The following is a 25,872-nucleotide window of genomic DNA, read 5'->3' on the forward strand; positions in this document are numbered from 1 at the left end:
TTGTTGTAGGCCTGTGCATATTCTCATTTGTCCAGGTCATAGTATTTCAAAGGAGGTTAAATCGAAAGCAACTGGACTTATACTGAGTCTCCACACCAGATAGTTGGACCAGTCCCAGCCTGGTCAGATGCTACATGAACTGATGAAGCCTCTTGGATGAGAGGTGAAACGTCTTCCTAGACTTTTTTTTTCAAAGGAGGTTAAATCGAAAGCAACTGGACTTAGTTATAATAAGTAAATAACTAAGTCCAGTTGCTTTCGATTTAACCTCCTTTGAAAAAGAAGAAAAAAAAATTGTTGTAGTGAAATTTTTTTTTTTGAAACGAGTGAAAACGAGCGCTAATTCGCGTATCTCGCGTATCTCGCGTTTGGTTGCGCGTAAAAGCTCGCGCGAAAAAAAAGCGTTCCTCGTGTTTGAGTGGGAAGCCCCTTTGGGTCTTCCCACCAAACACGATGAAATAGACGAAGACGCGAGGGTCCCGTCGCCATAAAAGAATCGCGTGTATTGCGTCGCAAAAAAAAAAGTCGCGTCTACCGCGTCTCGCGCCTAATCGCGTCTTTGCGTCACGGCCTTTTACACCGCGGACGTAACGAATAAACGGTGACGGTGTGAACGAACAACATAGAACAGGACCAGACGTGGCGTTGTTTCCTCTTTTCACCGACAGCTCCACTCTCCCTTACTTACACTAACTACTGTTATTGTTGAGGCCAGAGGATTGTGGGATTTGTAGTTTTTGACCAATCGCAGGTTGTGCTCTTTCTTTTTTGTGATTTTCCTGGTTCACACATGTTTTTTTTTTTTAGGGGCAAATGCGAGCGAAATGCTCGCCCATGGTGGGCATACGAAAATTTAAGAGCTGTCTTATTTAAGTCTTGAACACAATAATTCAACAAATTTAAGACATTTTAAGGCCTAAAAGTGTGTAATGGACATATAGGCCTATATAATGTGCTATAACCAGAGACAACCATGAATGAGTTCGCCTCAGTTTCACGTGATTGTCACTGTCAGCCTGTTAGAAAAACATTTTACTGACCCCAGCTGAGACCCCCCCCCCCAGCTGAGACGCTGAGACCCCCCCCCCCCCCCCCCCCCCCAAAAACAAAAACTCTTCGGATCTGAACGATTCACACAAGTCACCTAATTGGTCATGAAAAAAGCGAGTTTCGCTTTTCGGCGCGCTGTTTGCATCCCTGAAGATCAGAGCCTCCGACCCGGTGTCCCAGCTCTCGTCTCTGCAGCACCGAGACACAAACGCGCCCCGGCCGTAACCCATAATCTCTTGTTTATGACAGGTAAGACTACACAAATATACACAGCGTAACATCGTATGTGTGATATATAACGTTTTCTACCACTCTATTGATTGATTTCTTGCCGGCTTTGTTGTAAACGACTGCACATGACCAGGAGGAGGGTTAGCAACACACAGGAAAACCGACCGGACTTACATAGTTCCTCTTTAAGCCCAGGATAAAAACCGAGCCATCAGTTCCCATGACAAACACAACAACAACTGAAAACAACTGTGTAGCATGTTAATAAAAAAAAAAAGGTGTTCAACTGTGGGAAATGTACTGGTTCATGTGCAATCAATTGATTTTGACTTAATTTTGACAAGACATGGCTCAAAATGTTGTGTCCAATCGACCAATGAAATTTTGTTCGACTAATGACTTTTTGGTCGACCAGTGCTTGGTCGACTATTTGGGGGCAGCCCTACATAGTTCCCCTTTAAAGACATTTTTGGATGCAGCTGATTAAGGCCTAGCAGAGCAATAAAGACTGGAGACAGTGAGCCTGCCTCTGTCCAAAGGTAAGAAAAACCCTCCAACCAGGTACAAGGTGGCACTTTACACACACACACTAGGGTGAAACTATATATCCACATCAATAAGGTGAAGTTGACTTTGTTGGGAGTAAATCCTCTGGAGGTAAACCAGATGGATTCCAGGAATTGATTGGCCATAAATCGGGTTCAGTGATAAATTCTGTCAGATTCAATAGAGAAGTCAAAGCTGTGAGCAGTTTCCCCCCAGACTGTGAATAACAGCACAAAACAAGCTCTCACATACACACACAAAAAAGGCACACATTCATCTCTAAACAAATAAGTCTATGTGATTTAATTTCACCAAGGACGTGTAAGCACATTTCCTTCTCATCTGTTTTGGGTGGTTACCAACAAACACACACACACACACACACACACACAAGCAATTTAATCTAATCTCACATCCACCTCCAGCCTTCAGCAGTCTCATAAGGCCGACATTTCCTTACAAAAAAAAGAAGCAAGTCTACATTTTTGTGCCTTTGACAATCACCTTGAATCATGAATAATTGTCTGTCTAGGCGATTTCTGCTTTAAAAAAAACAGCAAACATAACCGCTGCTTATTCTGACATGCCGATAACAGGCTGCGGCACAGTCAGAGGTAAAAATGTGCTAATCAGTGGAGAACTGAGCTGACATCATGTTTGTTCAAGATGATGTTATAAAAAATAAAAAAAAAGGAGGGCAGTTCAAACCACAACATGTAACATCAGCACCAGATCCCTACTTCTCCTTCCAACACCTCTTTGAAACACACTCCTCTCTCCCTCCCTCTCTCCTGCATCCCCTCCACTCGTTCCTCTGTAGTGCAGCAGTCAGTGATAATTTCACTGCACCTATTCCAGCCCACACATAACTGGGCTCCTCTGAGGCACCTAGAGCAGGGAGGCAGGGAGGAGGGAGGGAGGGAGGAGGCAGGGAGGAGGAGGAGGGGGAGGGAGTAACAGAGGAGTAGCATGGTAGGTTGCACTGGCACAAGTGAGAGCCAGTGCAGAGAGAGAGGGAGGGGGGGAAAAAAGCTGCTGGTGAAGTGTTATGTGGCTGCAGAAGTAATTGGAACAATATAAACAATCAAAGACAAGTAATTTTCTTATTTGCCTGCAGCAAACAAACTTTAACAGCTCAGAATAGCAACACGCTGCAACTTTTTGGTGAGTTAAAGGAGAATTACGGTCATTTTCTAAATAACGCTCTACAGCTCTAGGTCCCCGAGTGCGACCATAGGAAAAGATCTGGGCAGAATATGTGCAGCCAGGACCTAGCTCTCCTCCTGCTAGCTGCGCTACATTACAGTTAAACAGCGAAGTAATGGGGGCAGAACTTTAAAACCGTGACTTTGGCCTCTGTATGATGCTCAAAATATCACTACACATGCTTTGCAACATCCACCAGTGCCTTACCACACAACACTGACTGTGTATAAACTCTGTTAATATGAGAGAGCAGTGTTAACAGTGTGTTTTTATCACATAGCTCTGTTCATGCTGGCTTCCTGGGTAGGTGTCTGCACCGATGCAGACAGGGCATGCGCTCGACAGTCGACTAGTAATGTCTACCAAGGAAGCCAGCATGAACAGAGCTACGTGACAAAAACACACATGTAGCACTGCTCTCTCATATTAACGGAGTTTATGCACAGTCAGGGTTATGTGGTAAGGAGCTGGTGGATGTTGCAAAGCATGTGTAGTGATATTTCGGACATAATAGAGGCCAAAGCCCCATTACTTTGCTGTTTAACTGCAATGTAGCGCAGCTAGCAGGAGGAGAGCTCTGTCCGGGCTGCACTTATTTTTCTCGGGTCTTTTCCCATGGTCACACTCGGGGACCTAGAGCTCTAGAGCGTTATTTAGAAAATGACCGGATTCTGCTTTATGAATTTAGATATAACCACCACTACTGATTAGTTAAAGCTACGGAGCATGGTTTCTGATTTGTTAACTTGTTTTGTTGTGTTTTGTAGGAGAAGAACATTCATAAGGGAAGAAGAAACATCTACAGCTCTTAAATATATTGTATGAAAAATAAAATCCCTTTAAAAGACAAAAAGATCAAAGACAATGTGCAGACTTGAAGAAAAGTGGTTAATTAAAACTAAATGTGAGAACACAGAGTGACTTTACGCCTTTAAAGAAGTGTGAAGACAAAAAGGGTAGCTGCTAATGGACAAATCCAGCTTCGAGAGACTATTTATGGGGTGTGTATGAACTTGCGTGTTGACATTTTGGAGGCAGCTCAGAGGAAACCTTGAATCCAGGACATTGCTAAAAAAAATAAAGCCCCTCCTCCTCTACCTTCCTTTACTTTCACACCGCCATCACTTCCAGCTCGTTCCACCCTCCAAAAGGTGATTTCATTTCCCATTTCTTGCTCAAAGAAAAAAAAAAAACAGGCAAACATACGAGCATGCATCATCATAACCTGCACACTTGCTCAAACCACATCCTTTGACCAGCCACCGAGTCTGTTCTTATTTCTCAGCTTGGGAGTTTTGTTTTGTTTCTAATTCCCCTTTAACCTGGTTGAGGTGAACGCTCGGGCCCATGTGATGAGAGGAAGTGTACCATTGCGCTTCTGTTTGCAAAAGTGGAAGGTTTTGTTGCCACAATACGAGCGAACTCTCCACTTCATCAACTGCAGCACTGCAGGTCCAGTTGGTCTGTTTCTGACTCACTGCAGACTGCACCTTGAAGGACACAGTATGACCAACTAGGGCTGCAGCTATTGATCATTCTATCTATTTAATCGAGTAATTGAGTAAACGAGTACGGTGTTTTACCTTATTAAATTGCTATATTAAAAGGACGTGTTTGCAAATGAACAATCAATAATTGTGATGTACTGATAAGCTTACTAAACATAATAACTGTGCATCTTGAACTCCAGTCTCTATTCTGATGCCATCAATGGTGTGTGAGTGAGTGAATGAGAAGCATTGTTCAATAAGAAACTCTCACTTTAGGGAAATAGTTCAGAAAATAAGAAAGTTTGACATGTTAACCCCAGAGGAGAAAGTGTCAGTTCTGCAAGGTGAAGGGACAGTAGCTCCTCTTGCAGCTAAATGTGTATCTGCCTACCACAGCCTGAGGGACTCACTATAACATCTGAAAATGCATGGATTTATATCAAATTGTATTGTACCATACTGAATATGAATTGTACGGTAATATTGTAATATGTATGTAAATATTTTGTAAAATGCTTTGGCAACAACACATTTCTGTCTATTCATGCCAATAAAGCTGTTTGAATTGAATTGAATTGATATATTGCGAGTGTAATTAATTAAACGAAGCTTCGATTCAGGTAAAATTGCCTTGAGTTATCGTTTCACCCTATATCCAACTGCGCCGTGACTTCACTTCTTATTTGTCGTCAGGTGCAATGGACATATTTTTAAATTCGACTCGATAATTCAAGTCCAGAAATCAATAGAGCGTGCACACACACATACACACACACACACACACACATCCCACAGGTTTGGAAAGCTAAAGCAGATAATCTTGCAACCTAGATAAAAAGCTGTGCTCACACTCCTCTGAATGCTTGTGATTAATCACACGTAGCGCCTTCAGGGAGCCGGGCAACATGTACGTTTCTCTGAAGTATCAGCGCTCCACTCTGTGAGTTTGTGTAATGTATATCTAAGACACTGTGCATGCAGGTGGGTTTATTTATGTAGGAAAGTGCAGGGGGGGGTGGGTGTTAATGGTGGTTAGGGTGGTGGAAGAAGAGGAGGGGTGTGGGGTTCACCTTGACTGCAAAGCTGCATTTGCCGCTGCGGACCGCCTCCTCGTCCGTCTGCCACTGGTGCGGCCGACTCGACTCCGGTACGTAGACGTCTTTCTTCCGGCGGAAGCTCTGCCGTAGCTTATTCATTGCTGAGCTCCCTGTGAGCGGAGAGAAGAGACACTGTGTTAAAGAGGAACTATGCAGGATTTGTAGCTTTTACAGTTTTACCTTAATTAAACAGCTTCAGAGAAATTGTGATGGTTTAAAGACTTGTAACTTGTTACAGGGAGAACAGAGGCCTGTCAATCTTCCCCCCAAATCAGATTCAAATTTCTAAAGCTTATTATGTTAAATATTCAAATTATATTCAAATGTTTAATTTCTTTTTTTAGCTCATTATATACACCCATACCAGCTTATTATTACGTCCTGTGTCCACTAAAGGGCATTCCAACCAAATCTGTTATGTAACATTTGCAACACACTTAAGCTTTATCAACTCAATATAAAACTTCAAAGAGGGAAATTGAAATATCATAGTGGGTTCACAGTTGATCCGATCGGATTTTCTCACTTTGAAAATAATTTGAATTCTGTCTGAATAGCAAAGTTTGATCTGACAGCCCAACTTTGCAAGATCAGAGCCTCCGACCCGGTGTCCCAGCTCTCGTCTCTGCGGCACAATTAGACCCAAACACACCACGTAACCCGTAATCTCTTGTTCATGACAGATTAAACGACACAAATATACACATCGTAACACCATGTGTGGTATAATAACGTTTTCTAATGCTCTCTTGATTGATTTCTGGCAGGCTTCGTTGTAAACAAATGCACATGGCCAGAAGGAGGGTTGGCAACACACAGGAAAAGCGACCGCATTTAGACAGTTCCTCTTTAAACCCAGAGAAAAATCAGTCCCCATCAGTTCACATGACAAATACAACAACAAGAACAACTGGAAGCAACTGTGAAGCATGTTAATAAAATAAAAAAAAAAGGTGTTCAACTGTGGGAAATGTACTGGTTCATGCGCAATCAATAGAGTATGTCAGCACAGACATTAGCCAACTTCCTGTGTTTGATGAAGGGATAAGAAACTGGTGTGATTGTGCTGAACTACAATGTTAGACAACTTCTTTCATCCGTCCTGTTAAAGAGAAGACGCTTTAAAACACAGACATCAGTGCTCAACGACACAGTGAGCCGTTGTCTCTCACAAGCAGGGAGGAACAAAAAGACTTGAAGCCTGAGTCACTGTCGCGTTGTGTTCAAGTCGAGCCCGAATAAAAGGGAACGGAGGAAACCGAGGGAAGTCTGCTGATGCTTTTTTTTTTTTTTTTAACCGTTTATTGCAGCAGCAGCAGCGTTGTAATTTCACAGCAAATTGCAATCCACTTCATTGAACTTTCCACATTCTTGATCCTCCAACATATTCAGTTAATATCTCCGGACAGTTAACTCAATCGACGGTGGGGAAATAAAACGTACAGCACAGTTGACCAGGCGTATGATCTGGACATTAATGATGATCCGTGCGTAAAAAAAACATTCTCCAGCAATATGGTTCATGATTTATTTATTTATTTATTTGGACATTTTTTTTTATTTTTTATATACCACTTAAAAAACTGGAGCAGACAGTGAGGCAGATTGAAAACTCCCAGGTGAGATGAGTTGCCAAATTCTTTGTGACGGCTAAATAAGTGAGGAATAACTACAGCTCCATCTCTGTTTGCTGTCGATCTCACCTGTTGCTTCTGCCCTGGCTGGCTCTCCCACAGCAGCAGCAGCAGCATGTTGGCTGCTCTCCTCCTCCTCCTCCTCCTCCTCCTGCCTCTCTCCTGCATCTCTTCATTAGCTGGAGCTTTCCCTTCCTGACCCTCTCAGTAACGGCTAAAGCAGGGAAATATAATATTCAAAACAAATTAATTGGACAGCTAATCACAGTGATTGGACTGTTTGGCTTCAGCCCTTAAGTTTCTGGATTCCTCTGATCCCTCTGCTTCAGAGCCCGTCCACATGAATATGGATTTAATGAATCCGCGTTACTAGGGATGTCACAATTACTTGTTTTCACAATTAACCGCCATTAATTAATTGTAGAGGTTCCTAAATACCGTCACTTTCCAAAAAAGATTTTGTCAGAACCGTATCGGCAGATCAGCGCAACTTGCACGAACAAAAACAAAGCTACACAACAACCACGTGTGTAACTTTGTACGCCAACGTTAAGATAAATGCAGGGGGAACTGGGTTAAATTACATTAATGTCAATTTACATAACGTAACAATTAATTGGTACGAATTTAAATGTTTGCGGGTAATTTATAATTTAAAAAAATGATTAAAATCAACATAAACATTTGGTAGATGACAATGACCTTAATAGTTCAAACATTTCCCCTTGGTCCTATATTAAAAGATAGGCTACTTGAAATATATTGAGTATATAATGAGTAATTAATAGTGTTGTGAAATTAATTAATGCATAATAATTGTGATAATCATAATACCGTGATGTTTACGGAGATTTTTTTTTCAAAACGAACAAGAAGGGGATCGTTTAGGGTGAAGCTCCGTTTTCGTGTGGACAAGGCTTCAGACTGTCTTTGTGCTTCCTCTGGATGAATCCTATATTCATACCAACTAATGTGGTTAACTCATTAACATTAATGTTATCTCCTCTTGCACAACCATGTGGATGTTGACCAGCAGCGATGGAACTGTAGGCGTCCTCTCCGAGGGGAAAAGCCAACAACAATCCCTCCTCCTCTTCCTCCTCCTCCTACTCATGATCATGTTTTGATTTGAGTGTGTACAGAGAGGAGGGGCTATTCAGATGGGTGTGTTGTCAGTGTGTTTGTTTTCATGTGTGTGTGTGTGTGTGTGAGATAGAGAGAGTGCGGCAAAGGAGGGGCTGCGCAAATCAATGCACTGCACAATGAAGTAAGATTTCTCCTGTTTGAAATAGTAAGGAACGATAGAAAATCAATGTGTGGTGGTCAATGTTGATATTATGACGGGTCACCACAAAAAAATCAATGTAGACGGGGAAATGCTGCAGTGGTTTCTATTAGGGCTGCAACTAACCATTATTTTCATTATCAATTAGTTGTTTGGTCAATAAAATGTTAAAAAATGTTGAAAAATGTCAATCAGTGTTTCCCAAACCACACAATGACGTCCTCAAATGTCTTGTTTTGTCCACAAACCAATGAGATACTCAGTTTACTGTCATGAAGGAACAAAGAAACCAGAAGTATTCACATTTAAGAAGCTGAAATCAGAGAATTTTGACTTTTTTTCTTTAAAAACTACCCAAACCGATTGTTCAATTATCAAAATAGTTGACGATTAATTTAATAATCTATTATTGTTGCAGCTCTAGTTTCTATTTCTTGGTGTTGAGGCTACGTAGGCACAACAAATGTAGCTAAATGCTCCTCTTTAAACAAAGCAGTACGTGCATGTCTTCATGTCTTCGTGGCCTTGGGAGGCACCGAGAAGCACAGACCCAATTAAAAGTTGCTGATCCAAACGAGGCCTGAGAGGTGCATCCATCATAAAAAAAAAGAGCCTGGCTTATGTCTCCCACAGCAACCGATAACTGGGGAGCGGGAGTTGTTCAGCCATGCAGCTCAGTCTGACTGATGATGATGATGATGATGAACACGTGAGCAGAGAAGAGAAAACTCCTCCACTAACTAGTTGCACCCACTAACTTCTGAGCTGATGAGGATCTGCCAGGATTAAAGGTCTTTAATCCAGGAGAACTGACTGTCCACATAAGAACTAGCAGCAACGTAGCAGCGTAGACACACACACACACACACACACAGACACACATATGCACCTACTTAACTACACACACACACTCACAGGACCGAGCTGTCTGTTTGCATAATGAAACCTGTCCTGTGAGCCGGTAATGGCTGGGGGTAGAAAGTGTGTTTGAGGTGAGGCTGTCTTATCTGTCCATGCCAGGCTGCGGCTCTGTGGGAAACACACAATGAAGCTTTGACTCCTGACCAGGCCACTGAAACACTGAAACACACACACACACAGTCACACACACAACATACTAAAAAAGAACTGGACCATGAGTGGACCGTCTGAATTCAGCAGCATACTTCTGCTCCTCAAACGCTCCAAGTGTGCAGCCAACAAACGACACAAAGAAACCTGCTGTTTGGACTCTTTTTTTTTTTTTTTTACAAGCACAACTGCATTTTTATAAACTAATTATGACTTTAAATGATGGCCAGTCACTCGGCCAAATGAGCGCTGCACTGCTGTGGCCAAGCTGGAAAGTCACAAGCCAAAATAATTCAAGTGGAGACTTTGGCTAAAGGTTGGTGGATATTTGTCACCATTTTTCCCACAAATCCTGTAATGGAAACTGAACGACTGCGTGGCCCCGGCCAACTGCTCCCGTGGCGACGACTGACTGCATCTTTCTCAGAGCCCGTCCACACCAATACAGATTTAATGAATCAAAGAAACCTAGAAGAGTTTGCTATTGGTTATAAAAGAGTCTCATATTATTGTGGATGAATCTACGTTACCCACACTTGTTAATGGATCCATTTTCTATAAATATATCGTTTTGTCTTTATAGTTCTTGATATTATTATTTAGTGGTCGACTCGCACAGCATTTACTAGTTTCGGTTTCCCGGACGCTGCCCAGCAGGTCATGGGAATAACGCCGCCGGATCGCGAGTTGGCATCGTTTATGGTCAGAACTATGACGGTATCTGATCGTCTCCAAACCTCCGACTTTTATTCTTGATGAATGAAAACATTCTTGGCAAATGTTTTCGCTTTCGTTCGTCTTGCGCCGGTCCAAGAATTTCACCATGCACACAGAGGCTCATGGGAAATGTAGTGTGAAAACACTTCCGCTTTCCGAAAGTCCTTGTAGTCTCTTTAAGTATTTTATATTTCTGTCGTTCCGCCCAGACGGATACATCGTTTTCAGAGTGAGAAAATCTGAAAACGCCGCCCCAGCGTTTTCATGTAGACACCGAAGACTAGATGTCTATGGACGTAACATGACAACAACAGCAGACTACTGTCAGGTCCCCCGGACACTGCAGCTGAATCGTGTCCGTGAAGTCATAATCGATCGTCATATTCGCACTGACACGACTCCCAGTCAACATTTAATCCACTTATAATGTTTAGAGTTTTCAGTGGATCCATGTGTACGCAGATATTTCTTGAAACAATGCCGTGTTTAGGGAGATTGTTTTCAAAAGAATAAGAAAAACATAGGCTTTAGGCTTCAGAAAGACAACTGTGACCCCCCACCCTCTCCCTCCTCTGAGCTGTAGCTACTGTGGGTAAAGATGTAAAAATTTACAATGACAGAGAAAACGTCTAACAAGTGCTTGGAAACCTCTGGTGTAATAACAGCTGAACAGCCTTTCCGAATCATGCACACACGCTGAAACACACCCAGTCTGACTCTGGTGTGTGTGTGAGTGTGTATAGAAAAAATGAACTTGTACACTAATACGCATTCGACTGGACACACAACCATGTGAAAGTTGTATCCTGCAGTCGGCTGAAGTGTTTGAAAACAAGACGGCTGAGTGAGAGGGAAAAAAATATTGCTTCATCCCTCGCTCCCTCTCTTTCTCTCTCCCTCTCTCTTTCCCCTAACACACTCGTTTATTTAGGTCATATCATGTTTGGGCTCACTGCAGTGCCAGTGACAGGCTGCATGAATCCAGCCTGCAGAGTGAAGAGGAGGAGCACGACGAAAACAGATTTGCCTGCTCTCCAGCGCCTCGTCTTTGGTGCAACAAACAACAGCGTTTGTTTCCAATGTGTCGTGCGTGAGGAGTCAGCATTTGTCACCTTGAACCGCCCAGTGTTTGTGTTTTTAGACACATTTTTGAGATAAATCAACAGCGACGGCTGGTGTTTTTTTTTTTTTTTTTTTTTAAACTCAAGTGGTGTGTTGTGTTTGCGGTGTCGAGGAACGAAACTGTGATGTTGTATTCTTAAGTAGGCAGTGTTGTTGAAAACAAGGCATCTTTTATTCAAATTTGAAACAGCTGTGTTGCCAATTTGACGACCACACATTTTCTGCAGATAACAACCAGATGGAGTAGTTAATCTGGAGCTGCAAAGATTTGTTGTTAGTTGATTTATCTTAAGTCTGTAAAATGGAAGGAGGCCAATCACAACTTCGGAGCCCAAGGTGACGTCCTCGTCTGACACCGAAAACATGACTGAAACCTGTTCTTCATGACTAATTTTGAAAAAGGACATTTCCTGGCAAGAGATTTCAATTTGCAGAATCTATTCCAAGGACAGACAGAGGTACGAGACCATTAGACACATGAAAAATTGTATTTTTTTTTCCATCTCATTGACCGATGGAGGCCCATTACTGCCTCGTAGGTATTTTTTTTGCCAGATCTCACAGCACCTTACTAAAAACTCACCTTCTAAACCACTTAACTCATTGAGTGCCAACCACGTAATTTCTCGTTTTTCGTTCCCATGCGTTGAGTGCCGAAAACGTAATTTTACGTTTTTTGCTTTTTTTTTAAATTATGAAAATAGACACTTTAATACACATTATATGTAAATTTGGGGACTCTACGACGAGGAGAACTGAAATAGATGACGATCAAAGTCACATGACAGCTCATGATCTGGAAGTTTTTATCATAACTCGGCTTCTGCAAACGAGTTCTGCATGCAGATGCAGCAGCTGCTGCAGCGCAGCTGCTCTGCTCTCACCCGCGCTGCTGCTCCAGCTGCTCAAGCTGCTCGGAGCTGAACCAGGAAGCTCTCAGCCGACAGTCCGCCCGGTCTTCATCTGGAGCAACACCGTGTCCTCCCCAAAGTCCTCCCGCGGTAAAATCTGATGGTCTCTGGGCCAAAGCAGACCGGCATCACCGACCCGAACCACAGAAGGACCGCGACCACCGGCGGGACCGGTCTTCCCGAGCCGCGGTGGCCGACAGACCCTCACGCTCCGCGGGGAGAAGCTGTGACACGGCACGGTGCGTCTGTGTTATTGTTGTTTAGTGGCGCCCCCCCCGCCCCCGATGGTGGTTTTGTGAATAGAACAACAACTGTTGTATATATTTATCTTATACGAGCCCTTTGATCCAGAAATGCGAGTGTCAGAAGAGCGACAGACACAAACAGCGCACCTTTCATAAAAGACGCTCTATCTCCTTTTCTAGAAAAAAAGGAGGGATTTTGGTGAAACCCAGCCATGTTTAGCTTGACTTTTCTCAGGAACAGAGGCACGTAGAAACAAACGGTTTGTGGCCACTTGAAGCATTAAGGTAAACCTTTCAATTGAGCCACAGTATGTGTTGGTGGCAATAATATAGAATACACTGTGGCTCTACATAAAAAGTCAAAAATGGTCTAAATTGCCGGTACACTTGACTAAAACTTTGGAAAGGAGCGCGGCACTCAATGAGTTAACATGCTACTGCCAGCTTACATCCCACACACAAACACACACACCTTCTCCTCCTCTCTCCTGACTGTTGCAGTGTCTAAGAGATACAAAACAAGGAGGCAGCAGGAATGCAAATGAAACGCTCAGATATTCCAGTGCGTGGGAAAACAAACAAAAAAAAGAAGCACACATTTCGCTGTGTTTGTGTATGTAATGGCGAAATGTTAGCGCTCAGCCAAGCATATGCACCTGAGGAGCGATTGTACAACATGTGTGTAACCATTAGCAGTGATGTGATGTGGGCAGCGTTGCCAAATTTGTGAACAAGCACTATTAGAAAACCAGAAATCCCAAAGAACATGTTCCTATTTTCATCTCCGAGGGGTCGACATCCAACATCAGAGCCTCTACTGAAGGTTTTCATCCTTTTTTAATCACTTTTGCCCCGACTGGACTTGACACAGGAAGGACAAATCCCCACTGCTCAGTAATTAAACCTTTCACTTCTTCTAACTTTGAGAGCTCGGACACAAAGGAGAACACCACGCATTAATCACCACACTTCTCTCTGGCTACCTTGTGTTCACCAGGTCGATCAATGTGAATTACTATTGGACAGATCATCTGACTTCAAATTTGGGATTAATTAACCCTGGTTGACACTTTGTGTTGTTATGAGAGGGTTTTTTATTAATGACTGTAGACTTTTTAGTATCAACTCTAATGCTGAGGGGCGATATTATTTTGTCAAACTCTTACAATGATCCAAAAGAGTAAAAACTTGTTTTGTTCAGCAGATAACAGTATAATGCTACGGTGGGTCTATGGCAAAGTAAAATGTATGACAGCGAGGTGCACTGAGCTCTAGCAGCAGAGTGTGTCAGCATCGACAAGCAGGGATTAACCTGTGAAAGCAAACTAGTAGGTCAAAACTCAGGCTGAACACATGTTCATTATCCTGCACGTTAAAGAGGAACTATGCTACATTTTTACCTTAATCGACGGCTTTGGAGTAATTGTGATGGTTATTGTGATAAATTACTTGTAACTTGTTCCAGGGAGAATGGAGGCTCTCTGTCTTCCACCTAGCATCTCTTGGCTGAAAACCAACCTTGTAAAATCACTAGCGTCTGACCAGGTGTCGCAGCTCTCGTCTCTGCGGCACCGTAACTAAAACACACCCTGTAACCTGTAATCTCTTGTTTAAAGGGATACTTCACCCAAAATCGATCACCAATTTTCTACTCACCGTCATGCCAAGGAAGGGTTTGGAGAACTTTCGGAGTTATCAAAGTTCTCCAAACCCTTCCTTGGCATGACGGTGAGTAGAAAATTGGTTAATTAGGGATTTTGGGTGAAGTATCCCTTTAATGGCAGATAAGACTAAACAAATATACACATCGTATATGATATATAACATTATGTACCGCTCTACTGACTGATTTCTCGCCGGCTTCGTTGTAAACAAATGCACATGGCCAAAAGGAGGGTTAGCAAAACAGCAGAAAAGTGACCGGACTTGCATAGTTCCTCTTTAAACATTGGGGATTGTATATGAAATCTGCATTACCACCAGTGTGTGTGTGTGTGTGTGTGTGTGGTTTTGGCAGGAAGGTGCGCAGTGACAGGGATGGAGCCCGGAGGGAGCAGAGCGCAGAATGAGCAGTGAGGGGGAAAGTCTGGCAGTGTGTGCCTGGTGCAGAGTGCTGCTGGTGTGGGTGTGTGGGAGTTGGGTCATGTGAGGTGGGTTTAGCCTCAGGTTTTTTTTTTTTCTTTTTTTTGGCTGTGATCCAGAGGGAGGAAAAAAAGCAAAGGAGGGAGGCAAGGCGGGAGACCGAGACGGAGGCAAGGCGACAGGTGAAGGGGAGAGGGGAAAGTCGAGGTAAGTGGGAGGCGGGACGGAGGGAGGTGAAATAATTAGGGTGGAAAAGAGTCAGAGGTTACGACGACGGAGCGAGGAGGAACAGGAGAGCTGAAGACGCTGAAAGGGCTGCGGTAAAAATGGATTACCACAGTTTCCCTTTGGTTTTTGTTTCTATTCCAGCACGTCTTCAAAAAGGTTGTTGTTTTTTTATTCAAACCAGATTAACAAACTAAAACTCAACGCAACTTTATGTCCTTAAGGATGCGACTCCAACCCGCAGTAAAAGCAGACAGTAATAACTTCCGACTGGCAAATACATCAGAGTTTATGATCTTCTGAGGCATTTACAGCAACTGTGTTACCTACTTGCTTTCATGTGAAGCAGACACAAAAACAGCTCAATATAAATGGTGTCACTTCGAAATTTCGCTCTATGAAGCAACAACAACACAAACCATTGAATTCCCACTGAGGGGAGTAGAGAAAAAAAAATAGAGTTTCAGTCTTTAGGCAGCATGTAATGTTTTGTTTTTGCCCTGCATTCGGTCTATTGAAGTCACTGCCATAGATTTATTTATCTGCCTCTTCAACAACAGACTCTTCTCCTTTTTTATTTTAAACCACAACAGAAACAGCAAGCTCCACTTAAGCCTGATCCTTACTGACGTTTTCCAAAAGGTAAGACTTTTCTGTTAACAATAAATATCCCAGTGTGAGATAAGTACACCTGTGTTTATCCACTTACACCAAACTAAACAAGAGCCGACAGAAATTATGGGTTTTTTAAAGCACAAAAGCTATAATAGTCATGGATCAGAAATAGATTCTGTGTTCCACTCAGCACTAAAACATGTTTTTTATACATCATGTCAAAAAGGCATAAGGGTCTGCTTTTACACCATCCAAAATAAAACAAAAGAGTTGAGTCAGGGCCGGCATCAAAACCGAGAAGTTTAGCATCGCGCTGGCTCCCGGAAAAGAAAGTGAATGGGATTTTTGCATTGCTCTGTGGCTAACACAAGTTTATGATACTTACAAGTTTTGTTCAGCGAGATAATCTTCATATTTTATACCGTATTTGAAGCTTAGATGCGATCGCCAGAAGTAAAAAGCTAACGTTAGGCTTTAACGGACTACTACACAAGTTTTGACGTCACCACCACTAAGCTTTCCACTGATTTCGGCCGCTTTATTTTAAAAACATTGTATAATGTGGAAATCGGAGTGTTTTTACTTTTTACTAAATAACATAAAATAACATACATAAGAACAGTCAGGCCTGACGTTTCATGTCCACAACAGGGTTTGTAGTCGTATTGAGCAACTTGTTAGCAACCGCCCTTTTCACAACACGGAAAGGCTTCAAAATTCACCAGTAGGGTATTCACTGACGTCGTGTTTTATGTCGTAGAACAAAACCTGAAACTCACTTAAGCTTCTGTTAACCACAGCCCTAATTTGAGGTGTTTTACCAAAATCCCATTCAAAAAACGTATTGACTTTTAGACGAGGGAACCGGAAACTAAAACTAAAAAAAGGGTGGGTGAATGGAGGACAGAGAGGCATCGACGGGGAGTGGGGAGAGAGAGGCTGGTGAGAGAAGGGGAGAGGGAGGGAGAGTGAAGGCTTTGGTGTAGGGAAGCAGGATCTGAACCCTGTTGGAGCTGTCACAGCTCCTATAGTCTGGTGCCGTGAGGATCTCTGGCTGCTCTCTTACTAGCACTAATGAGGACAATTACACAAGGCCCGTTTATACTCGCTGTGAGTTCGCACACACAGCGAAGGACAAAAAAGAAACTGGAGCGCTCCAAAGACCCCTAACATGCAATATCACCATCATCATCATTCTCGCTTGACAGTTACAGACAAAAGACACAAAAACACACACACAGTCGACCACGGTGGTAAAGTGTAAAGGCAGAAATGCAGCTGAGACAAACACAGTCAGGACTGGTGTTGTTACAATACTACACCGATACGTCGCTACCAAGTCGATGCCAACACACAAAAAATACGTCGATACCTGCTTTTTGCTTTTTTATATCCGGTACTCATGGTACTATATACCCTTGGCGGGCCATGTCAATTGGAAACATGATGCTCTACCAGTGGTGTGGCGTTTGAGTGAGTGAAAACAAACATGTGAAAATGAAAAATGAAACATGAAACAATGCATCTGTTAAAAACAGCCCAAAGGTTCATTAATGACAACAACAGTTCTCTTGTTTAACTACTTTTGTGTAAAGTAATGTACTGCCGACACGACTTTCCGTTTTTGTTGAGCCATATTTACCATTTTAACTGTTAATTCTGTGCCGGTTGAGAAGTTATGCCGGGTTAGGGTTAGGCAGGCTTTTGAACCCGTAAGTCACAACTTCAAGTCACAACTTACAACTTTGTAGCGTTCCAGCAACCCATAACTCGTGTTTTTCCGACCTGTTACCCGTGAAAATGCACTAGAACGGCAGTCAAACCCCGTAACTTCCTACCCGTGAACTCGTACCAGATCGAACTGGTACTGGAAGCCTTTTATTTTTTCCGCTGTCACTCGTATAAAACAAAACTGCAGAAACAGAGAGAACGAACAAGACTTTTCCCTCCGCTCTTGTTACTGCTGCCGCCTGGGAAGGAGGGAAGGAAGGAGAGAAGGACGAAGGGAGGGAGGGAAGGAAGGAGGGAGCACTGCTCCTGCTGCTGGCTGTAGATGTAACAGTATTTGAATAATCTCTCCAGGAATGGAAAACTGATTAATCCTTGCAGAAGGATCCTAGGGATGAGTACAGCGGTTGGGTTTCACAGAAGAGATGGAGAGAGGGAGGGAGGGAGGGATGGAAAGGAGGGAGGGCGAAGCAAGGAGAGCTGGTGAGCGTGAGAGAAAGAGAGAGAATGGGCAGCGATTGAAGAGAGAAAGGCCCCACTGTCTCCTCCTTTCATGAGTTGTCCCACCACTGTGCCAGCCGATACCCTTCATCCTATTTTATACTGCTACTGTTTGGGGAATTCCTCCATGTCTTCTTTGTTGAGTCTGAGTTTATAGTTTGAGAGCAACAATGTGAAAGGACGGCCTCAATCAATAAGGCCAGCCATCCGTAATGTAAAGCACGCCTAGTGGCCGGCCCATCACCTCCGTCCCCGATAGGACTTCTGTTCTGACCGAGTATTAGGGCCATATTGAGAAAAAAACATTTTCATGGACTTTAAGAATAAAGTCATAATATTACAAGGATAAAGTCATCATATTAAGAGAAAAAAAGGGAAAAAGGTGGCGCTTTTATGAGAATAAAGTCGTAAATTTACGAGAAAAAAGTCGTAATTGTACCGTTAAGTGGATACGGTTGGCTGTTCTGGTTCTTTCTGCAGAATAGATTAATTTTCTTGCATATTTGTCCTGATACTGATGGCTATGTGATGCTGATGTGCCAAACTATTAGGTAACTCCTTGTTTGTGAAACCTATACTGAAGTAGTCCTACAACTTAACGAAATGCCTTCAGCCTTCGTTTTAACAACTTTTCTCCTCTAAAACAACAGGTTAAAATACAATTACTTTTTTATCATACAATTATGACTTTATTGTCATAATATTATGACTTTTTTCCTCGTAATATAACTTTTTTTCTCATAAAACTATGACTTTATTCTCAAAGTCTGTGAAAAATGTTTTCTCAATGTGGCCCTAATACTCGGCCGTAGCTTCCTAAACGGCCATATGAAGGAAGAACTTTTAAAATGCTGTAACGGTGGTATAATCCAATTTTCCAGGCCCTGGTTTGTGGCTTGGCATGCTTATGTAAAGAGAAGGGCAAAAAAAAGAAAGAAAGAGAGACAAAAAGGAGAACATCTGGATGAAAGTGTTGTGGACATCGCACCACGCTGTGAAAAACTAAAACAGGCAGGACAAACTGTGGCTGTGAGATTAGAGGTCAAAGGTCGGGACCATCCGCCTGCTGGAATTCAGGTTTATGAGTTTATGGCGGAAACTCAGTTTGAAACTATCCTCTCTCTGCGTTAACTACCAATATCTACACGACAAATTCAATAAAACCGTCAACAGCTGGAATTGGAAACACGTAAAGCTATTGCTCAGGGCTGCGATTGATTTAATTACAGTCAGATATCGACATTCATGTTCAAGTACAAGAGAACAATGTGAGATTGGGCGTCCTGCAGCTCCTTTTATTAATGCCAACCCCTCAATGTGATATTCTGGGTCACATGAATCAGTACAGATTTAATTACTGTGTCGCAGTTTGGCCCAAATTGAGTTAATGTCAATACTTATAGTATATTTCCAGTAAAAGCATGCTGTCTACTCTGTACCAAAGGAAGCTGCACAGACTTCACCCCCACTCTCTATAAAAGTGTATTTCTGTGGCACTAATATCTGCTCTGAGTCTTTTCCTGTTCATAAATCTGTCTTTCCCATGAGAATCAAACCTCAGAAATAACCACAGAAATAACCACAGACTTCCTCTGCAGAGCCACGATCTCAGGTGCTGTCAACGTGAATGGCATTTTAAGGGCGTCATGCAGTGCAAGTCTTATTTTGAGGATTTTTTTTGTGATACAGATGAAATGACCTCCCAACTAGCATCACACCTGCCGTCATCACAGCCAATTACTGTAATTGAACTCAAAAGGCTGAACAGAAAATAAGCAGCACAGAGAGAAGCGGCAGCTGCAAGTCAGTACGTTTACATGACAGTTGAAAAAAACAAATTATTTCCTTAATCCGACTGAAGTGCATGTAAACGTGTTCGTCTGACTAATACCGGACTTCTCCAAATCTGACCAAAACACCCAGATAATGCGATTGGAAAGCGACTTTCTTCCGCTTAATCGGACTGAAACTGGACAATGCATGGGCACATATTCACAACAGTAAAGATGACACAAAGTGGAGCACAGAAGCCGGCCTCAACCTGGCAAAGGTAATAAAACATAAGCAGTGTCAGCGCCGACTGAGTGAATTTCACACAGTGCAACCAGTGAGAAGAGGAAGGAAGCCCGTGGTCCGACCTGACCCCAGTCATATAGGCTATAGCTCAATTGTTGAGTGGCACGCCCAGTCCAAGACAAACACCCAAATGTATGTTGAAGAGCTCCAAAAGGTGATACTTCCATAATATGTCCCCTTTAACTCGCTGAAACGACACATATCGGCATCTACGTTGTGGAGGTGGACACTGTCGATTATTCGATTTTACCTGTTGCATGTAAACTGGGACAAGGACAGAAGTCCGATGAGATGCTCAAATCCAGCTATGAGCAGAACTCGACTTAGCTGTACATGTAAACGTACAGTAACACATAGAAAGAGACACAGTCAGTAAACAAGGGCCCTGGATCAGCACACCACGCTCTGCTTCCATGATCTGTACACTAAGCACCACCAACGTCCCCAAAATAGTCAGAATCACTTTATTTGATAGGTACAGCATGTATCTACTCAGACACACACACACACACACACACACACACACATCACCTGACTGACGCCCATGGTGAAACAATAGATGCAAATCTAAGAGATGAACCAACTGATCAGCCTTGACCTGCTGCAACCCACTCTGCACAATCCAACTGCAAAATAGTGCAGCAGGACAATGAGTCAGTATTTTTAATTATTCGTGAATATAGGGATGTCAAGATTACGTTTTCACAATTAATTAATCGTAAAGATTCCTAAATACCGTCACTTTCCAAAAAAGATTATGTTGGAACCAAATCGACAGATGTGCGCCAAAATAAAGGTACATGCACAGATACTGGACCATTTACATAACGTAACATTGAATTGGTAGAAATTTTGTTAGCATGTCGTTTGTAATTAAAACTTAAACATTTGGTATAGATGACAATTAATGACTTATATTTCACACACTTCCCCTGGGGGATTAATAATTGCTAAGAATACTTAAAATATTTTGTGTAAAAACGTATTAATGTAATTATATTTTGACTGATTTGATTTATTTTACACATTCATAGTGTTGTGAAGTAATTTAATGCAAAAATATTCGTGATAATAGTTAATACCGTGATTATTTCTCTGACAATAATCGTACCAAGACCAAGAATCGTGACATCCCTACGTGAATAGCATCTATTTCAGGAAGGTCCGAATGTTTAAGTGGCAGAACAAGGGCCACAGAGAAGAGAAACGACCAGGAGGACTCGGTACAACTGGGTGGTTACTCCACAAAAAGGAAGGAAATGATGGGAACAGGAGTGCTGGCTGGCTACTGTTTGTGCTGCTCGCTCGCTCACTCGAGCCCTGTCTGTCTGCCACTGAATCATTTCAGAGTCCTTCAATCTGTTCCCTGCCCCCAGCAAGTCATGACGACCCCCGTTTCCTGAGCACACATGACTGACCAGGGTTAGGGTGAGACAGAAAAGAAAGAAGAAAAAAAAAAACAGGCCCCAGACTGCTGCACAGACCAGACCGGGGTCGCTATAGTCTCCTCTCCGGCCACTTCAGACTGTGTGCGTACATCCTTCTATCTGTCTTTGTGTTTGTGTGTGTGTGTGTGTGTGTGTGTGTGTTGTCATGCCAGTGTTTGTGTGTCTAGGAGCAGCCAGGCGTGGTATTAAAGGGGGGGGGGGGGGCAAGTCGACCAGCCAGCAGGCCATTCAACACCGAGGGCCACACATCACTTTGGGCAACAGCTGAGGCCACATTTAAACGGCCGGGGCAGTGCTCTGGCACCAGGGAGTGGCAAATCACTGTCAGTGTATCGTCTCCCCTCAGGCGTGGCCCCGTGGCACCGGTTCACAGCCTGAACCGACGGGCCAGAATCTGGACTGGGTGCCCACTCTTTTCCTGAAATCCTTTTCCAGGACATTTCCAGCTGCTACAGTCTGACAGACATCACATGTCATTAGGCCATGCACTAGTAAATACATCATCCCCCGTCCCATTCATGCTTTGGAGAAGTCTTATTTGTGACAGCTGTAGCTTATTTTGTACATTTAACCAGTTTGTTTCTATGTTTATTCCTCTGAAGTATGATTTAAAGATGTGCAGTCTATGGCTCTAACTTATCTATGACATAATCTCTTAGATGCTTAGAATTTTTGACAAATCTATCAAACACAAACATGTTGTTTTTGTTTTCAAACCACACCCACAATAACTCTCTGCTGCTCCTCTATCTGTCACTCAGCAGAGGAGACTGCGGCCGTGGGATAGAAGCTTTTCCTGGACATTTTCCTTTTTTTCTTTAAAATTTTCAATGTGTTTTCCAAGATAGGAAAATTGGTCAACCATTTTCCAGGTTTTCCAAGTTTTCCAGGACTAGGGATGGGAAGCGAGAACCAGTTCCAGTTGGTTCAATCCATTGACATCATTTGCTTTTGTGCTTAACGATTCCCTTATCGATGCCGTGCTCATCGCATGCCCATCAAAACAATGATGTCACGTTCGTGCGAGAGCCGATCAGCACGAGCGACGATGTCACTGTTTCCCATTAATTAACGAGTCTGTGGCGGCCCACCAGCCCCGCCTCCTGCACTGGCGCTGGCGCACACACACCAATTTAATACTGTAAGAGATCTAGGATCCAGAGACCAGTTTTACATTTGTTTTAACATATACACTTTCATTTATTTTAGCACATTAGTCTCTTCTCAAGCAGGTATCTATCTTGCTCAGTGCTCAGAGACTCATAATAACTCAATAAAATGTGTGTTGTTGACACTGAAAACCTGTAAGGCCTACTTTTTCCACACAGAAAATCCACGGGAATCGATAAAGAATCGGATCGATAAGCAGAATCAATAATGGTTTCTACCACCGGGCCTACAAGGAAACACCGAGAAAGCCTTCCTTAAAATTTCCAGTCTTTGCTTTTGCCCCAAAACTGTATTTTTTTGTGATTGTTTTCAGAAATTCTTGCCAGAGGAGATGGTACACGCCTGATGGAGTGGACTTTCAAGTAAATGAATAGAGCTGTAAACACTGTGGCCGTGCCGTGGAGAGGGTTCGCTAGGAGGGGGTACGATAGAGTAGTCGGCGGCGGCTGAGTGCCTCGACCGACCCGACTCCATCAGTCCTGGTCCTTCTTCACGGCACAGTGCGGCTGAGAACACAAAAAGTATGCACTCATGTTGCAGCAGCCGTGAGAAGATGTCTTTATTAAGTGGCTGTGACTCTGCTGCTGACCTAAAACAGCCGTGTGATCCTTTCTCTTCAATTGAGGAGAATCACTATCTCCTTTGTTGGGAAGAAGAGACATCAGTGTCGTGCAAACTGTTGGGACAGAGGCCTCACAGGCGATCACTCAGACTGAGCTACAATACACTGTCCCCACTCTGAAGTCAACTCTGCAAACTGGAAACTTTGAGTAAACCTCGGAGCAAAAGAGCTACTCATGGAAACCATGTTTACTTTTTCCCCTTGACATCACTCACATTTAAAAACACACGCCGAGTGCAGGAAGGACAGCGGCCGCAACGGCGGCACGGAGAACACACAAGTAGAGGTGGACACATGCACACACACTTGCATAAACACACACCTGTCAAGTGTAAACACACACTCTCAAAACCACAATGTTGTGATATAATAACAGTAGGTGCAATTCCTGAAGGTATGGAAAGAAGAGGTGTAAAATACATACTGCTGCTCACAGCCGCATTAAAATGCATAACTATCAGGTGGTTAAAGCCAGATCCCCCTACATATACAGTAATGTATGGATTCAGATTCTTTATGCAAAGATGGAAACCTGTCATGGCTTTTTTAATACAATGAATCTATCTCCTAGGACTCTTGGTCTGGTACCGGACGCATTTACACCATCATACCATTTCTTTAGAGAATATATATCCAGAGGGGATTTATTAATTTATTCTTAATTATATATTATTATTTTTATTTTATTTTATGTTACTGTTTTTACTATTTATTATTATTTGATCTTATCATTTATATATATATTAGTCATGTATTTATATTGTTTTGTTACATGATTCTGTATTATAAGTGAAAAGATTCTATACAGCTGTAAAAAGGGGAAAAAATGTTAATGAAAGGTATGCTCAGGAGGAATACACACCCTGTGCACATGTGAGCCAGACGACTATAGAGTCTATAGATGCCGACTCTTTTCTTATCTTATTGTGTCTTATTCTTTTTTTCTTTTCTTTTTTATCATGTACTATATCCCCATTTTATTCATTTTAACTGCATCCTGCACTCTAATTCGAGTCCTCCTGGTTTCAATTTGTTGTTGGGTTCAGCGGTCCACCTCTTATGGTTTTATGGCATTTGTGACTTGTCTCTTCTATATTGTTTTGTGAAGCACTTTGTAAACTTTTGATTTAAAAGGTGCAATATAAACAAAGTTATTATTATTATTATTATAGAGTCAAAAAGGCTTCGTAATATTAAGGTTGCTGCTCTCACGAGTGAAGCAAGGTGGAGAAATCAGGCCAGAATACTACACACTGTGTTTTTTTTTAGCACTGACCTGAGGAAACACAGTCAGTGTTACATATTCACCAGGCCTCAGCAAAGCGCCGTTAATACATGATCTATAAATCCTACTTATGGTTGACTCGCAACTAAAAAAAGGCGAGCATTAGCACATTTACGGAGACTCTGTCGAGGAAGAATGCTGATCTAAGATTGCAGTTTATAAACTCGAGGCAGTGAAGAAAGTCGTATACAACAGCAAACTAATCCTGCAGAGCCCCAGTGCTGACTGAAAACAGATATCTGACCATTCCTAAGATAAGTGCTCCTATTGTGAATCTGTGGCCTTGTGAACTTTGCGAACCTGAGCCCAGAAGGTCTGCGTGGATTAGCGAGTAGGTAGAGGACCGATATGAACTTTGGTTTGAGTCCCATGTGTCAACATTCACTTTACGATCAACCACAAAAAAAAAAAAAAAAAGTAGTTGAGCCAGTCATGCTGCTTTTTTTATACTCAAGTCAATCTGAGGAGTTAGTGAACCACAGACTCACAGGCTGTTTCACCCCCCCAAAAAAAGAAGAAGAAGAGTGACTCAGGCTGTGGTACATCATGTCCAACACAGACAGACACACTGTTTCTGTCAAGCTAAACAGGTCTGGTTGTAGCAGTGTGAGCCGAGGCGGTCGTAACGCAGGGCAGAGACATGAAAACAGACAGGCAGGCAGCAGAGCGCACTTCCTGCAGAGCTGCCTGCCGATTCAGGAGATAAAAATAAAATACCACAGATAATGTTATCATCATCGGGCGGGTGATGTGCTGAAGGGCTGTCGTCGGCAAATTTAATGTGCGGTCGTTTGGTTTTGGTCTGGGGCCTCAGCGATCACAAGTCAAGAGATCTCATAGTTAACACTCAGCTCTTCCTCTGCACCAGCAGCACTGTCATCTCTGATTTAACCACAGCGGGGCGAGTGACAGCCCATAGCTGGGTTTCTGAAAAACCCAGTCATTACTGCTGACACACGCCGGCTGCTACCGCCCCAATGCAAAGATGTAAAATAAAATAAAATGCTTTTTCAGTTTAAAGAGGAACTGTGCAGGATTTTTAGCTTAACTATGCTACATTTTTACCTTAATTAAACAGCTTTGGAGTAATTGTGATGAATGGAGGCTCTCTGCCTTGGCTGAAAACAAACCTTGCAAGATCAGAACCTCCAACCCGGTCCAGCTCTTGTCTCGGCGGTACCGCAACACAAACACGCCCTTTAACCCGTAATGTCTTGTTTATGACACATTAAACTACACAAATATACACATTGTAACATCATGATATATAACGTTATCCGCTCTATTGATTGATTTCTCGCTTTGTTGTAAACAAATGCACATGACCGAGAGGAGGGTTAGCAAAACAGCAGAAATGCGACCGGACTGGCATAGTTCCCCTTTAAAAACCACTGTTTTATTTCTCAATGAAGTGATCAGGAGCACAAAATAGCACAGAGGAAGGCAGGGATTTAATAAAGTATCCGAACAGGGCTGAAGGAAACGTTTAAACCAGATTACTTTAACTTTAATTAA

General features: G+C 42.7%; 1 protein-coding gene across 7 annotated transcripts in view; it reads right to left on the reverse strand.

The window, feature by feature from the left end:
* numb (NUMB endocytic adaptor protein) overlaps positions 1-25,872 on the reverse strand; it is a 65,923-nt gene that overhangs the window by 24,417 nt on the left and 15,634 nt on the right. For all 7 annotated transcript variants that reach the window (XM_083997655.1, XM_083997654.1, XM_083997653.1 and 4 more), the window contains exon 2: positions 5,594-5,730. In XM_083997655.1, coding sequence (XP_083853781.1) covers positions 5,594-5,719 — 126 coding nt within the window. In that variant the 5' untranslated portion in view covers positions 5,720-5,730. The remainder of the gene's footprint in view (positions 1-5,593; positions 5,731-25,872) is intronic.

Source organism: Trachurus trachurus (assembly GCF_905171665.1).
Source record: "Trachurus trachurus genome assembly, chromosome: 22".
Classification (NCBI taxonomy): Eukaryota; Metazoa; Chordata; class Actinopteri; order Carangiformes; family Carangidae; genus Trachurus; species Trachurus trachurus.